This window comes from Vulpes lagopus, chromosome 3, assembly GCF_018345385.1.
Source record: "Vulpes lagopus strain Blue_001 chromosome 3, ASM1834538v1, whole genome shotgun sequence".
In the NCBI taxonomy this organism is placed as follows: domain Eukaryota; kingdom Metazoa; phylum Chordata; class Mammalia; order Carnivora; family Canidae; genus Vulpes; species Vulpes lagopus.
In genome coordinates this window covers 139961760-139978791 of record NC_054826.1, presented here as the reverse complement: position 1 = coordinate 139978791, position 17032 = coordinate 139961760, and the positions used below count along the sequence as shown (strand labels likewise).

Genomic DNA, 17032 nt, shown 5'->3' with positions numbered 1-17032 from the left:
GTTTTCCCTACAGTTTCTTGTTTTGGAAGGATTTGAATTTTTCAAAAGCACCTGGTAATGCTTCCTACTGATCCTCCTGTCTTATTTCCTCCTCCTCCCCCTTTCTTATGTTATAAAGGGTTTCCAGCATGAGAACAGGACCAGAGGTTTGAATGAGCAGAAAATCAAATCGGGTTCTGGATCCTGTGTCCCTGCCATTTCTACCTTGCCATTCAAAACCTCAACAAAAAAGCATGCTATTCCTTTTTTTTTTTAGTTCAGTTTAGTTTAGTTCAGCTTTTTTTTTTTTTTCTGAAGTTCAAGATAGAACCTAGTCATCATTTTGCTTTTCAAATGATGGTTTTTTTATTTTTTATTTTTTGCAACTGACAGTTCCCTGAGGTAGTTATTATTTTAAATGAATTTTATACTACCACTTCTTTTTTTTTAAATCTACCATATCCTAAACATACTGTTCCTAGGAGGTACATTTTAAACGTATCTTAAACCTTATCTCTGGCTGAATTAATGACTATATGGAACCGGTACATTAAGAATATTATTCTATGCTTTGTGGTCTAGTAGTGCATGTCAGTTTAATACTATAAAATATTGTATATTTTCAAAGATTAACTGATAATGATATTTTCATTTAACGAGTTTCTTAAGCCCTTACTTCCAGCAGATGCTGTGCTGGGCCCTGGAGGGACCACAGCATGAAAGACAAATACAGTGCCTTTCTCATGCAGTCACAGTCACCAAGGAGAACAGACAATTAATACAAAAGATTATAATAAAGTATAATACGTTCTAGCATAGAAAGATATTACAAAGGCATCTAACCTAATCTGGAAGGAATGAGAAATGTTCTGCAGAGGATGTTGTTTAAGCTGAGGCCTGAATGATGAATAAAGGTAGGCGGATAAAGATGTGGGAAAGAGTTCCAGTCAGAGAAAATACATGCAGAAAATCCCAGAAGTGAGAGAACATGTTCAAATAGTTGAGGTTCTTTTTTGGAGGTAGTATTGAACTGAAAAACGAGGTTTTTGTATGGGAGGAAAAAGTTTTCCTGAACTCTCTTAGGGTCCCTGGCTAGGTCTGAAAATTGAAATGAGAAAGATAAATTGACAGGAGAAATGCACACAAATTGATTTAATGTAAGTTCCCCGAGAACTTACAGCTTTCCTAAGGACATAGTGTCTAGAAGCAACAGACCCAAGTATTTTATGCTAGGTTTGATGAAGGGTGGGCAGTCATAGAGCATTATGGTAGATTAAGAAGTATGAGGTCAGTATAATAAACTGGGGAAACTTAACAAGGCCTGCTTGTTCCTTTCCTTTGATAAGGACATTCCATTCCCCTGGATATAAGGACCTTTCATATGAGTGGGTTTTTTTTATTTTTATTTTTTTAAGATTTTATTTATTCATGAGAGACACACAGTGAGAGGCTGAAACATAGGCAGAGGGAGAAGCAGGCTCCCCATGGGGAACCTGATTCAGGACTCCCTCCCAGGAGATCATGACCAGAGCCAAAGGCATCTGCCACCAAGCCACCCAGGTACTCCCATATGAGGGTTTTATCAGGTTATGGAAAATGAGGGTTATGTAAAGTTGAAGTGATCTTCCTGCCTCTGCCATAATCTCAAACCCCTTCAGCTTAAAATATTCAATATGGCCAGGTGCCATAATTTGCTGCCATGTGTCCTGAACCCCACTGGGCTAAAGAGTGCTTTATCATAGAAGTCTTTTATTTTTCATCCTAAGGGAAATAGTAGAGACCATTGAAGAGTTTTCAGCAGGGAAATGACATTATCTATTAGACTTACCTTTAGAAAGGTCATTTGGGCTTTTATGGGTCAGAATGCAACAAAACTGGATATGATGAGACCTGATAGTTAGGGAACTGTTGCAGCACCAGACAGATGTGAACTGACAGAGGGATTTAGTGGCAGTGGCCTGGAAATGCAAGTGATTGAAAAGATCATTCTCTCTCTCACCTTAACTTTTTTTTTTTTTTTGAAGATTTTTATTTATTTAAGAGAGCAAAAAGAGGGGGAGCACAAGAGATGGGAAGGGGTTGAGGGAGAGGAAGAAGCAGACTCCCCACTGAGCAGAGAGCTAGACATGAGGCTCCATCCCAGGACCCCTGGGATCATGACCTGAGCCGAAGGCAGACACTTAACCGACTGAGCCAACCCAGGCACCCGTCTCCTTAATTTTTTTATTCTGCGTTAACCACCTTAAGTTCAAATATCTCAAAGAAATTTCCCATAAGTCTCAGATTTTGAAATGATTTAAAATATTTTATTGAATAAAGCACATTGACCAACATAGGGTTTACTAACACTTAACTATTTAAATCCACAAAAATAACTTCCTCTCTCCTTTACATTAGAACTGTCCATTCTGATATTACAGAAGTGTTATGACAATCAGCAAAATAATTTATAAGAACATACCTTAAGGGGCACCTGGCTGGCTCAGTAGTTCAACATCTGCTTTTGGCTCAGGGCATGATCCCAGGGTCCTGGGATTGAGTCCCACATCTGGCTTCCTGCATGGAGCCTGATGCTCCCTCTGCCTGTGTCTCTGCCTCTCTCTGTGTGTCTCTCATGAATAAATAAATAAAACTTAAAAAAAGAAAAAAGAAAATGCCTCAAAAATTGAAATATGCAATATACTATACGTGACTGTGATTATAAAACAGAAGTATATTAGGGTATAAAAATCACATGACAAAGGCATGGGCTGTATTTTCCTTTAAATGATAGGATCTGTGAAATTTTTTTTCTAAGTTTGGACTTTATTTTTTAAGGGAAAGTGTTCATAGCAGTCCACTGAGTTATAACTGAAGTGTTTGGGTTTTGACTATACCTGTCACATAAATTCGTATTTTTGTCATTCTTATAGACTGAATTCAGTCTATATACAATACTGTTTTTTAAGAAACAGTTAAATTAGTATCACTGTGCCATATTGCCAGTTTTGTTCTTCACGGCAGTTTATGTCAGTATGTTTTTTAACTCTTTCCTCCAAATGAATTACATTTCTAAGTGTTCATAAAAATGTATTGAGTGTAAAAAAAAAAAAAAATGTATTGAGTGTAATACATCTTAGATGTATAACTTTGAAGTAATCATTAGTTTCCTTTAAATTCAAAAGAACCCTACAGTTTCAATTATTTGTTGTTTTTTTCCCAAGTGAATAACTTTTAACTGATTTGCCATATCAGTCCAAGCATAATCAGGAAGTTGGAGCCCTTAAATAATCAAGGCTTCCTAATTAGCACACAGACTGTGTGGCCTGAAACAGTAACAGTCTGCTGTTATCTGTTAACTTCAGAATATCTTAGATATACAGAGAAGTAAAATGTTCCAGAATCTTTCCATTTTCTTTTTTAATTTAATCACATTCTTATGGAAATACTTTTTTTTTTATCAACATTTGCAAATACAAATCCCCAAAGGGGTTTGTTCCTAGTATGATAGATGAATTGGGATATAAACATTTGCCTTTGGACTTGTTTTATGAAATGAAATGGTCACAGCTTGTTTATAACTTAAAAGTTAAATATCAAAGTGACAGAGGAAAATCAGATTTTAAGTATGAGGCGTGGGTCTTTATCGGAAGCTAGCTATCGTCATATTGAAATGTAGTACTTAGATATGTGAATTTACTTGGAGATGGTTGACACCAAATAAAAAACAGATATCTCTAGGTGAACTCTATATGGATAAAATGAAATTATTTTCATTTTGTCCTATATAACGAATAATTACAAATAAATTTCAGGGCACCTAGGTGGCTCAGTGGTTGAGCATCTGCCTTTGGCTCAGGGCATGATCCTGGGGTCTGGGATCGAATCCTGCATCAGGCTCCCTGCAGGGAGCCTGCTTCTCTCTCTGCCTGTGTCTCTGCCTTCTGTCTCTCATCTCTCATGAATAAATAAATAAAAATCTTAAAAAAAAAAGAAATTTCACTTATTTTTAAAAACAAGAATTAACAAAACACTACAACAAAAAAATCAAATTGAACATGGGTTGAGTAATTTCAAAGTATATTGCTACTCAAATAACCAGAGAAAATTACTTCCTTATAAAATGTGAAGGAATGCTAAAACACGAGAACAGTTTCTGTTTATGTGTTATTTATGCTGATGGTGATGATGATGGTGGTGGAGAGATTTGAAAGGCTAAGTGATCCTTGGTCAGTGTTACAAACTGAAAGAATATACTCTTAGAAAATTCACTTTTAATATCAATGAAAAGATCACATAATGTTAATTTTTGCCAAAATGCAGTTTATAGTTAAGTGAATAAAATACTTAAGTGAATGTAATACTTAAAGTAATGTAATTTGTTCCTTTGCACAGTTTACTTTACAGTATTAATGTATGGAAGTCCTTGTTTAATAGTCCTATTTTTGTGGTTATAAAATTAACATACACGCACACTAAAAACAACAACAAAAGCTAGGTACACTAATATATAAATTAAAAACAAAGAATGCCTGTAACCTTTTCTCCTAGAGAGAGTGGCATATTTAAATCCAATATAGAAAAATCATTTGCTTTGTTCAGATCAAAATATTTTAAGATTTCTACATGACCCTTTCTGAATGTGTCAGCATAAAAACATGATTCCTTATTTATTTTGCATCATGATGATTATAGTAGATATGTTATTTTGAGCTCCAAATTTCTTATTTGCTTACTTTTTCTCAATAATGATGCATCTTAACATAACACATTACATTTTTTTTGCTCTCACAGATAATACTATTACAAGTAATTATGAGCATTAGACGGTAAAAACTTTCTGGATAAGAATTCAAGAAATAACCAGGTCAGAGGTCATTTCATTTCAAATTATATCAATCTTATTTTTAAGAATGTCAGTTGTCTCATGTGAAATCATTTAAGATTCTGTTAACATCAAAATCTTGTGCTAAGTCCTCTGGAGCATCCAAATTCAAACTTTAAGTCTTGCCATTAGGGCCTTAATAGTTTACTGGAGAAGAGTAGCAAGTATATGTATTTTTCACTTGATTACTACAGCTTTGTTTTATTGAAAGAGTATTTACATTAGTTGTATTTACCTGAATTGTAGTGAACAGATTTAATTGAAGGGTTGTATCACTACTGAATAATAGAATACATGTGTCAACATGGAAGTGTAGGAAACAAAAAAATGATTATAGCATAGGCCTTTTGCTGGAAAATGAATGAAGAAAGAAAAAAATCATTGCAAAAGGATATCATACAGCCAGATGAATAATACAGCTACTGTTTTCCTAAAATACAAGTGTAGCTATTTATGGACCCCTTAACAATTAGAGAATTTTAAAAAAAGACGATAGATAGATAGATAGATAGATAGATAGATAGATAATCGTTCTACAAAGTAATGGATGGATAAGCATTGAACACCCTAGAAGTTCTTCAGGTACACTTGTATTTATTTAAAAATGTACTCCTTGTTATGTTGGGGAAATGGTAAAATAAATTCCGGTGAAAGAATTGATTGTTTTAGTATTATTTATTTATTTATTTATTTATTTATTTATTTATTTATTTATGATAGTCACAGATTGAGAGAGAGAGAGAGGCAGAGACACAGGCAGAGGGAGAAGCAGGCTCCATGCACCGGGAGCCCGACGTGGGACTCGATCCCGGGTCTCCAGGATCGCGCCCTGGGCCAAAGCCAGGCGCTAAACCGCTGCGCCACCCAGGGATCCCAAGAGTTGATTGTTTTAAAATCAGTGAGGCACAACAGTTTGGAATGTGTTGTAAATTTTGTAAACTTAAAACGCCTTGATCCAGATAAATATAGCTCTCAAGCATTGTGACATTAAGAGTTTAATCTATATTGATAATGATTTTTTATGATTATAAAACTGCCAGACAAGCAGGATTCTGGGTGGCGTTTAGATTTCTGTCCAAAATTTCTTTCTTCTTTTGAAAACTGGGAATCATATAAATTATGGTCTCTGTGCTCATCTGCATGAATTAAAAGAACACTGAGGGGGAATAGCTTCCCTGGTCTTAATTCCATCCCAAAAAGGGAAATGTTATATAATATGATAGAAACCTGGAGAGAAAGTATCCTTTTCAAATTCAGGGTTGCCCATTTTCAGTCATATTCCCTAGATTATAGTAATGTGAGTTTTAAAAAGTCACAGAAAATTGAGTTTTAATTTCAAAGTCACAGACTCAAAAAGAGAATATGACATAAGAAGAATGAACAATTCTAAAAACTAAAAGTGAAGCAGCTAAAGAATCAGATATGACCTGTGCTGCATGGATTATGAAAGGCAAAGATCCAAAAAGACGGATACAGTCAAAGATGAAGACAGAGAAAACGGTGTCAGGAGGCACATTTCAGGAAGAAGTGAGGTTTGGGGAAGTCCTGTTGTCTCTATTAAGGAGAATGAAAATATAAGTTGAAAGATTTAGGCAAGTCTAAATAAAAAGGTAACTAAAATCCAGTATATTTGAAGGGATAATAAAACTGCAGCTATCCATTGCCACAAAAAGAGAAGTCTGACTATATTCTTTTTTCCAGTGAGCAATGCAAAAGCCCTTCCTTTACCAACTCAAAAGCAGTGCTTACAAAGCCTGTAACTTATAGCCCTTAATTCTAAACTGGCTTATGTCAGGAAGATCAGCAGACTTCTGCTCACCCAGGAGAAATGCAGACTGCTTTTCTTTCCTAGGTAAATACTAAAATTCGCTTCAGAGAAATTTGGGGGGAATACGGGAATAGTGACACCTATTTCCAAAATAGTTAACCTCTGTAATTTCTTATATATCCCATATACAGTCACATAATAACTCCTTAAGTCTTTGTGAACACCCTTCCTTATAGAGAGGAGAGTGGGAGTGCCAGAGGATCTACCCAGAGAGAGTTTATTTAATTATTTTGATCCCAAGGAATGACAGGTAGTTTTTGACATGTTGGGACAGAGGCAAATAAATGGTCTATATTGAACCATTTATTTTTTATATTGACAGTCTCTTAGGATGAAACCAAGTAAACAAATACTTTCTTTAAAGTTAATGTCTCAATTACCTGATCATAAGAACAAAGAAGTTGGCTATAGCTGGGAGTAATTCAGTTACCTCAGACAAGGATTTTTGAATTCATGTCAGGGGACTTTTCTTTTTATATTCATGGCTCATACCATTTACTAAAGCTGGTACCTGACCTGATCCCTAGGACCCAAGAAGACAGATTTCTTTAAAAAAATTTTTTTTAATTTTTAAAAATTTATTTATTTATGATAGTCACACAGAGAGAGAGAGAGAGAGAGAGAGAGGCAGAGACACAGGCAGAGGGAGAAGCAGGCTCCATGCACTGGGAGCCCGACGTGGGATTCGATCCCGGGTCTCCAGGATCATGCCCTGGGCCAAAGGCAGGCGCTAAACCACTGTGCCACCCAGGGATCCCAGAAGACAGATTTCTTGATGGTGTTAAAACAGCCCGTCAGAAGAGTCTATATCTTTGAAACTCTTTGAAGAATGTTTCAGAACTACATTATGTAGACCCCAGTCTTGGATAGATTCCCATTGTGTGTAGACTAGATTTCCTGGAAAGCAAACATACCCATCTTTGAGAGTCTAAGATGCTGAGATTTTTAATCAGCCTAAACATTTTTATACCAGTTAAAATTTTCAACCCATTACATTCTTGTGCCCACATTATCTACTTTCTTACTTAGTGGAAGTCATTCACTGGGGGACCTGAATGTCTGGATTAGCAAATGCAGGCCACATCCTACCATTTTTCTGTGGACCATCCAATTCATTTAGGGATGGTTATCCTCAAAAAGAAAACACTGAGTTTTCATCTTCCTACTATTAAATGGCATTCCTTTCCTTTTATATTTTTAGTATAGAAACCAATACAGCTGATTATTTGATGATTCACCTTGTCTTTCTTTTTACTATTTATGCCATGGAAATCACTTTTTGGTGAGCAATCAGTTCCTATTTTACACAGAATCTAAAGGTACACAGTAATAATGATCACAGCAAGGAAAACAGATGAATAACTTTGTGTTATCCTAAGATGTAAAAACTTCATATTCTTACTGTTTGATTAGCGGCTTCCCCATTGAATATGGAAATAAAATCATCAGTGAAAACCTGCTTAGAATGTTCATGGGACGCTGTTATAGTTCTCTATTGTCAGTTGTGGGAGGGGCATCCTTGGAGATTAGCTACCACAGAGGCCAGGAAGCTCCCTTCTCAGCTTGATAGATTATACCAGGATTCTTGGATAAGTGAAGATGTAAGAATCTGACCTGAGGGAAAACCAGGTTAAAGACAGTTTGTAAGTAACTTTTTAAAATCAACTATTGCAAGTTTCAGAGGAAGTCCCTGTGTATAGTTCTCTGGATCTGTAACTGTTGTATATTTGGGGGCATAGTTGATCAACAGTCATTTATTTGCATTGATTTTACTTTGGCTATCATTGGTTATGACAGTTGAATAGCCAAGTGCTTTCCATCTAGGTTATACTGCTTCATTTTATTGGAGAAGGTCGACAATGCACCTTAGCACCTTTACATTCCCAAGAAACTCTTTAGGAAGAAAACCTGTTCACCTTTGTTGGATGTCTTAGATTTATTTGCTCACAGAAGCTGCTTATGGAATAAACAAATATTCTTTAGGAAAGACAGGGAACTAATAGAAATGTGAGGCTTTTGATCTTCACTTGGACCTTTATTGTAAAACTATCTATCTGAAGTTTTGGTAACTATGAGCTCTTAGAGTAAATTGCAGTTCTACTTGGCTGAAAAGACTGCTCTATTCTAGCCAACTACCTTTTGAACTTATACCTCAATAATTTGATACATGGTTTTAGTGATACAGGTGAATGTTCCCCTACTATTACAAATAAGAAGGTAAATATTATCCTCCACAGTGATGACAGGGCCCTGCTTTCATATTCCAAGTCGTAAATCTACCTCTAACTAGTTTTTTTCCAAAGGAGCCTTTGTACTCAAACCAAATTATTTTGCAATGAAATGATCTTCAGCATGTGAAATGATATACTTTTTAGAGGTCAACTCATTTAGTTCACTAGGTTTTTATCTTGGTGACCACACTGAAATTTGCTCTATTCAAAATTTAAGTTTTATGAGAGTTACAGTTACAGTCTTGTTATGCTAGAAGACAACTTCTGACTAAAAAAAAATAGAGCAAAGTAATTATCTACATCCTTTACTAGCTATTCAAAATACTGAATTCAGTCCTAATGATGCATTTTGAAAGTAATATTGACAAACTAAGATGTAATCAGGATAAGGTTATGATGCTAATGGTCTTAGAAATGCATCTTCATTCAAAAAATTGGAAAAGAAGAAAGATATTTGGAGGGCAGTCATGGAAGAAGGATTACATGTTTTATCTTTGCTTCAGTTAATAGATCTAAAACCAGCTCTTGGAAATTATATAATTTGAACTCACATGCAACAAAATTATTTCCTATGTGTTATAATTTTCTAAATTATATTAAATTGCATTGTAAAGACATAAATTCCTTGCCACTGGAAATTTTTAAGCAATTGTTGAATAATATAAATCAGTAATTCTGTCTGTACTAGAGCCTCTTAATGCATTTTATAGAAAATCAGTGTTTTGTAATGTTAATGAGTGACGCTTTTGAAATAAAAAGTTCTGTGGTCAAAGAAATTTGGATTAAATAAAGTTAAAAGAGTTCTTAGTGTATTTTACGTGCTTATATGGTTTGTGAATCTGAAGGTATAATTTCCTTGACTAGATCAGCATTTCTTCTTGCAGGATTAGCATGTCATGGAACACAATTTGAGAAACCTTGGGTAATTATGTCGATCTCTAAAGTAATTCTAAAGTGTGGACTGATGTCCAGTCCATAAGTTGTTTATTACAGATTCATAACAAGATAAGTCAAAAGTTGAAAGTAATCAATTAACATCTTCTACAGCAATTAACCATCACCATGACATACAAGTGGATGATTAAACTTGTTTTCCTGATTAAGTATTGGCTAATTAAATATTGGCCAGTATTGTTCAGATTTTGTGGTGACTCATGTGACATGCAGCTGCAGAGTAGTCACGCTCAGTAGGACCACTTAATGATCCTTGGAGATTGAAAGAAAAAGTTGTGTTCTTCACCTCAGTAGTTTGAGAAACACTGCTCTAATGTTCCATCTATTTTCTAAGAGTCTGTTTATCTCTTACGCTTAACATAGTGTACTTTCCATTTAAAAATTTATAATCTACCTAAAATTTAAGTATCATGTAAATATATAATATACAGTCAATTAGAAAATTAAGCTTAAATGCAACAGAATGTGATTTTTATTTACTTCTAAGGAAACCTTGAAATCAATTGTCATTTTTAGAATTCCAAACTAATTATGTAACCACTGTGGGGGGTAGAGGAGCCAACCCCTTGTGCAACTGAAAATCTGTGTACAAATTTTGATCCCCCAAAAACTTAATTGCTAATAACCTTCTGTTCACCAGAAGCCTTATCAGTAAAATAGTCAACACATGTTGTGCATGTTATATGTATTATATTCTGTATTCTTACACTAAAGGAAGCTAAAGAAAAGAAAATGTTATTAAGAAAATCGGAAGGAAGAGAAAATATATTTACAGTGCTATCCTGTAAAAAATCTGCAGATAAGTAGACTCATGTAGTTCAAACCTGTGTCATTCAAGGGTCATCTGTGTCCTGTTGTTTTATTAAGTGTTCATTTCGATTCTGAATTGTACATTCAAAAGCCATAGCTACAGCTCATGTTTTCACATAACCATGTACATCTTTTATTAGGTTTCATATAAGTCTTGAAGGCTTTTGTCTTTCAGGTTTCTGCTTTCTTTAAAAACCTCTCTTAAAAATATTCTCATTAATCTCATATTCTGTGATATTATTTCTCAATTATCTATACAAATGAAGTTAAATTTAAGTATGAAAAGGACAGTTACACTAGATCATAGACTGTATGTGCCTCTTTCCCTTCCTTTGGATCAGATAAATTTTTCTGTTAAGCTAATCACGGATTTGAATAGATTACATATTTATAATTTCAAAAGTATCTAGTTTCCGAATCAAGAACATTCATCTTATTGTGCTTCATAAATGATGATTGCATTCTACAGGCCAATAAATATGGTAATTCCTATAAAGAAAAGGAGAAAGGGATTTAAGACACGGGCACATGTACACACTGCCTGATATAACATCTTGAAGAAAAAAAGGTGGATTTACTAATGAAAAAATTAAACTTGAATATCAGGATGCTTGCCACTAGCTAATTGTAAAATCTTAGTCATGTCTTCTCTAACCCAATTTTCTAATCTGTCAGTAGAGGTATTGATAATCCCCCTCCCCCCTTATCCACACACTGCCCTCATAAATCTTTCTTTTTTTTAAGATTTTATTTATTTATTCATGAGACACACAGAGAGAGGCAGAGACACAGGCAGAGGGAGAAGCAGGCTCCTCAAGGGAGCCCCATGTAGGACTCGATCCCGGACCCCAGGATCATGACCGGAGCCAAAGACAGATGCTCAGCTGCTGAGCCACCCGAGACATCCCCCTCATAAATCTTTAGGAGAATAAAATTAGAAGACGTGTATGAAATGCTTTAAAATAATGTAAAACTTCATAGCTCTATCTTGATAATTTTTCAGTAATTCAAAGGTGCTATTCTTTATAGTTTGCTGTACTTTCAAGATGTGGTTAAACAAACACAGAAAAGCTTGGTGTTTGAAGTGTAGTACTAAACTGGACATTATGTGTATTATCAGTCAAAAACAATGATGGTAAGGTATAGAAAAAGTATGAGTTGGAAAGATTTGAATTCAGATTTTAGTTCCTGTATTAATTCTTCCTCTAAAGATTTCCGGTTCATTAGACTTTTTCCATGTGTAAAAATAAGAGAAAGGGAATACATTGTATCTAGGGTTCTATCTTTAGCAGATCTTGAGTTAGAGATACAGACTAATACGACAAAATAGTAAAAGCATGGACCACAAGATGGCGTTTGTAGCTAATGAGTCCTTTTGCATTAACTGTTAGTCTTTTAAGTATTTGCAGGATTTATAAATCAAGCTTATTACTTATCTTCTTGAGAGATATGTTAAAGTAATTTTTAGAAAAATATGCAAATTCTGTTATTTTAAAGTTGTTGATAGTTCTAAAATTATAAATTGGCAGATGATTCTTAGAGGCTGAATTTAGACTTTTCCAAAAATGAAATATAATGAGCAACTTTGAGCTATTACAAGATAATGGAAGTTGCTTTCCTCTAGCAACATAGTCTCTAATTTCTTTCTGGATTGATTACATTCACAATTTAAAATATGCAGTTCCTGCAAGTTTTCAATACTGTTTTGAATCTTAGGTTTAGGTGGTAAAAAGCTATTACTGTAATGTTACACATCCCATTACCTTCATTTTAGGTATGATCTATAATTTTTATAATGTAATTTATTTTGCAGTGAAATGGGCCTAGCGCAGAGATGTTTACATCTGTGAGCTTCAGTGTTTCCTCAAATGAGATGATGTCATTTATGCCCAAGATCACTTGAGAGAGCATTAAAATAATTAGAGGACACTCAGTCATATTTTTCATTTCTAATTTATTAAAAGACATACAATTATAAGTACATGGTAAAGTTTGGCTTTTATCACATTTCATAATGATAGGTTTCATTGTTATTGTTTTAGGCAAGTTTATAGTTATTTTATGCTATTATAGGAATACATAAATAATATTTTATTAATTTGATTTATGTGATAATATGGATGAAACTAAATTTTCTACTAGCTGTTCCACAAACAGGATAGTAGGATGACTGATGGAAACACCAAACTTTATATTGACATCCCATGTTGGCTAAGAGCATGGCTTTGAACAGGCACAACTTAGAGCTGAAAGACTTTGAAGACTTTCTTTTAGTGAGCCTCAGTATCCTTTGTAAAGTGCTGAAAATAATAGTACATCACAGATTTGTTTGGGTATTTTTTTAAAAGATTTTGTTTATTTCTTTGACAGAGAGAGTGAGCCCAAGCAGGGAAGTGGCAGGCAGAGGGAGAGGGAGAAGCAGGCTCCCCACGGAGCAGGGAGCCCGATGATGTGGGACTCAATCCCAGGACCCTGGGATCATGACCTGAGCCAAAGGCAGACGCTTAACCAACTGAGCCAAGCCACCAGGCACCCCTTGTTTGGGTACTAAAATGTGTCTCTATGTGCATGTGTATGCATATATGGAATGGAATAAGGAAAGATGAAAGAAAATTCCTAGAAGTAAAATTTAATATTCACTATAAGTCACTAAAATTAAATGATTTTGAAACTTTTATACTCATAAACATCCTCCTAGGAGTCTCCTGCAGGTTATTCCTCAAGCCAGTTTACTCTACTTGAGCCTGGAATTGTCAATGTAGGAAATAAGTTTCAAAGCTGATAGATAGATAGATAGATAGATAGATAGATAGATAGATAGATAGATAAAAATATATGTGATATCCTTAGCTTGGTGCCTAGCACATAATAAGGTTTCAGTAAATGTAGATTATCAGTGGAGCAGCAGTAGTAGTAATTGAAAATATTTTTCATTAATTTATGAATCATCTCTTTGGAATTTATTTATAGTGATAATTATCTTGTAAATATCAAATACTGAGGAAAGAGGTAAAATTTTATGTTTGATGCATTTCCATACTGTGTCAAGCCAAGGAGAGCAAGGTAGATTTATAAACTGTGTGTGATCTCATTTCCCAACCTCTTGTTAGCTACCGTTAGCCCCTGGAAGCATTCACTTCCTAGTTCTAGGATCACAGTTACTGGACGTACACAATCCAAGCCCCTTACTTTATGATTGATTAAACAAGCCCAGAGCAGTGAAGATATTTGTCCGAAGTCACACTGTAGGACAGAACTCCTTCATATCCTACCAGGTTAAAAAATACTGATTATCTTAAACATGCAAGCTTTCATTGGAAGCTGTGTTGTATCATTCATTCTCTGGAAAACTTAGTCACATCTGCTTGTAGGATTACTACACACTTACAGGACCTGAAGAGATATTTAATCTTTTCTGAGGGCGAATTCTCATTACCACCTTTGTTGAAGTAGCAACAGATTTACTTTTAAAACTGGCTTTGGAATTAAAACCTATTTTCTAAACATTCTGTGCATTTGAGAAGTCGTTAAGCATGTGCATAGGAACAAAAAGGCCTTTGTTTACCTGCTGGATCTGTCTCCCCCAGCTCTGGCTCACCTTCCTAACTGTACAGCTTTGTTTTTCACTTCTGCCCTTCAAAGAGAAGCTACAGTTTTTGGCCTTGGGCTACAAACAGGAGCCACCTAGGGAAAGCGTGCACTGGAGTCTCAATTAATGAGGATTTGTGATCAATTTACTTTTTGGTCACCCAGCATCCTGCCTAGTAGCATGTACAGCATATTTATTGGCTCACTTTACTGCAGTGAGGCACAGAAGGCAGTAGAAAAAAAAAAAAAAGAGTACTGATATCTATAGACACAGTTTTCTTAACTAAAAGATGCAATTCCTTGATTTTGTCAAAGTATTGTTGTATCAAAGAAAATGATAGTGTGGAAGATTATAACACACTATTCAACTAACAGCCTGTTGTTGATCCTCTGGTGATATGAGAACCTAAAACTAGAATGAGAGGCTGGGTACTGGTAACGGTCAGGCTGACAGTACTGCGAATATATAATTTTAATAGATATTAGCTTGCTTCATAATTGTAATGATTTAAAAGTGGAAAAAAAAATCAATTCCTTGATAGAAAGCAATGAGAAGCCAAATAACAGAAATGTCTTTTAAAAAAACATGATTTACAGTTATGAGCAAGTCTCATACTAGATTTTGAGATTGTGTTGCTACTGTTTTGATGACTCTTTATCTCCTCCAATTATCACAGTCCCGTACACAGCAGATACTGAACTAAATTGCTTAAATATGTGATATAAACAATCCATTTCTTGAATCTTTACTTGGTTTTTCATACTTTAAAAACAAGCAAAAGAGAAAAGAGGTTTTTAAAAGAGTTTTAGGTATTATCTCTTATTATTTTAAAATAGATTTATTTGCATTAATTAGATAATTGTGCAAATAGGTAACAGGTTATTATTAAATATTGGCAGGAGGGGACAGCTGATGTATTTACTTACAAGAAAATCTATCAAAATTCCAAAAGAGGTCTGGTAGCATCAGGTGCTGAACCTAGTTCAGAACCTAGAGAGCAATAGAAACCAGGGTGTCAATTAATTAATATTCAGATTTAAGACCGCATTTTTTGTGATGACCAGCATGTTTGTATGTGTCGTCAATACAATCCTACTGTATAATCGCCTGCATTTGCTGAGTACTTAGGTCCACTTCAAAGAGTGTGTGTGATCCTGGAAATACATAAAGAATTTCCAAGAGGTATGTAGGGAATCAATTTCTAACGTTCAGCCTGCGTATGTACACTTCCTAAAACTTTTTCAGCTTAATGCCTCCTGCAGTCATGCATTTTCTTACCCATGTCTCTTTCCAAAATTGTCCTTTTTCCAGTATGTAAAAGGAAGGTATCTCATCTTGATGGCCCAGTAACTTATTAAGTATATCCTGGTGGTCTTTCAGGAGATGAGTTACTTTCCATTTGCTGATGAATAAACACGGGCTGTACTACTTACCAGATTTGTAATATCACAGACGTACTTAACCATTTGTGCTTCAACCTTCTCATCTGTGAAATAAGATACATAGCAGTCATTGTAAGGTGGTAACATGAAGGTAATATGTACTAAAGCAACCATTTCGGGATCCCTGGGTGGCGCAGCGGTTTGGCGCCTGCCTTTGGCCCAGGGCGCGATCCTGGAGACCCGGGATCGAATCCCACATCGGGCTCCCGGTGCATGGAGCCTGCTTCTCCCTCTGCCTGTGTCTCTGCCTCTCTCTCTCTCTCTCTCTCTCTCTGTGACTATCATAAATCAATAAATAAATAAAATTTAAAAAAAAAAAAAAAAAAAAAAAAAAAAAGGAAAAAAAAAAAAAAAAAATAAAGCAACCATTTCAATGCCTGAGCAAGTATTCATATTGATATATATTGCAGGTGTCGTGTTTTTTTCTGTTTTTCTATGGTAACATTCTAGAACTCCTATTTCAAAAATACATAAATTGTTTTTCTTCCCAAAGTATGATAGCTGGTAAAGAGTTCTGTGGCTAATTTGTCTTTTTTACTAAATTTCACCGTCCCATTTGGGACTTAGTTGCAAAATGAAAATGTTAATTCACAACACTAATCAGCATGGATGTCTACTGAATATCTTCCTTACATGTTTATTAAGCTACCATAGTTGAAGCAGAATATGACAATAGAAGTTTCTTTGCGGGAGAATTAATGCTGTCTTTGCCGTGTAATTTGGATCACTTATTTGACAGGAATTCTAAATAGAATAGACTGCTCAGAATTACAGTTTGAATTTTACCTTGAGGACTTCAGAAGTTTATTCAAATGATAGTTTGGCAGAGTTATCAAAAAGACGTGATATCTCCTGAAAGCAGTAATAGCTTTGGGCTGCCCTGCAGGGTTACCAGATAGCAGAACTGTGTGGATTTGCAGAGGAGGCCAGACGGCTCCAGTAGAAATGAGGTTCACTAGGGAAACAGGGCTCTTCCCAAATGCAAAGTCTGCTCTCTATTGGGCCACCAGTCCCGGTTAATAACTTTCCTTGTTTTGTAGATACTGTAGCTAGAGACGTAAAGAGATTTGTATTTTGGTATTTTTCTATTTCCTGATTTGTTAGATACTCAAAATTTGGTGAAGGAGATTTTTGAGTATATGTAAAGTTGAGTTTTCCTTTCTTTATTTCCCTTGGAATTGAAAAGAGATAAAATGTTAATGACAGCTAATATTTAATGCATGTCTGCCTGTGCTGTTCACTTTAGGTCTTTTGTAGGTGTTCTTCCTCAGGTTGTAGGAACTCTCTTCAATTCCTAATTTGCTGACAGTTTTTAAAAAACAGAAATGGACATTA

At 35.1% G+C, this 17032-nt stretch overlaps 1 protein-coding gene across 4 annotated transcripts in view; it reads left to right on the top strand.

Moving 5' to 3' along the window:
• SNX7 (sorting nexin 7) overlaps positions 1-17032 on the top strand; it is a 94338-nt gene that overhangs the window by 69348 nt on the left and 7958 nt on the right. The window contains exon 9 of one of the 4 annotated variants that reach the window (XM_041749111.1): positions 5564-9714. The exons of 2 other annotated variants lie outside the window; for them this stretch is intronic. In XM_041749111.1, the coding sequence (XP_041605045.1) occupies positions 5564-5797 (234 nt within the window). In that variant the 3' untranslated portion in view covers positions 5798-9714. Of the gene's footprint in view, positions 1-4752; positions 4807-5563; positions 9715-17032 lie in introns of those variants that run through there. One more of the 4 variants, XM_041749113.1, reaches the window with a different exon arrangement.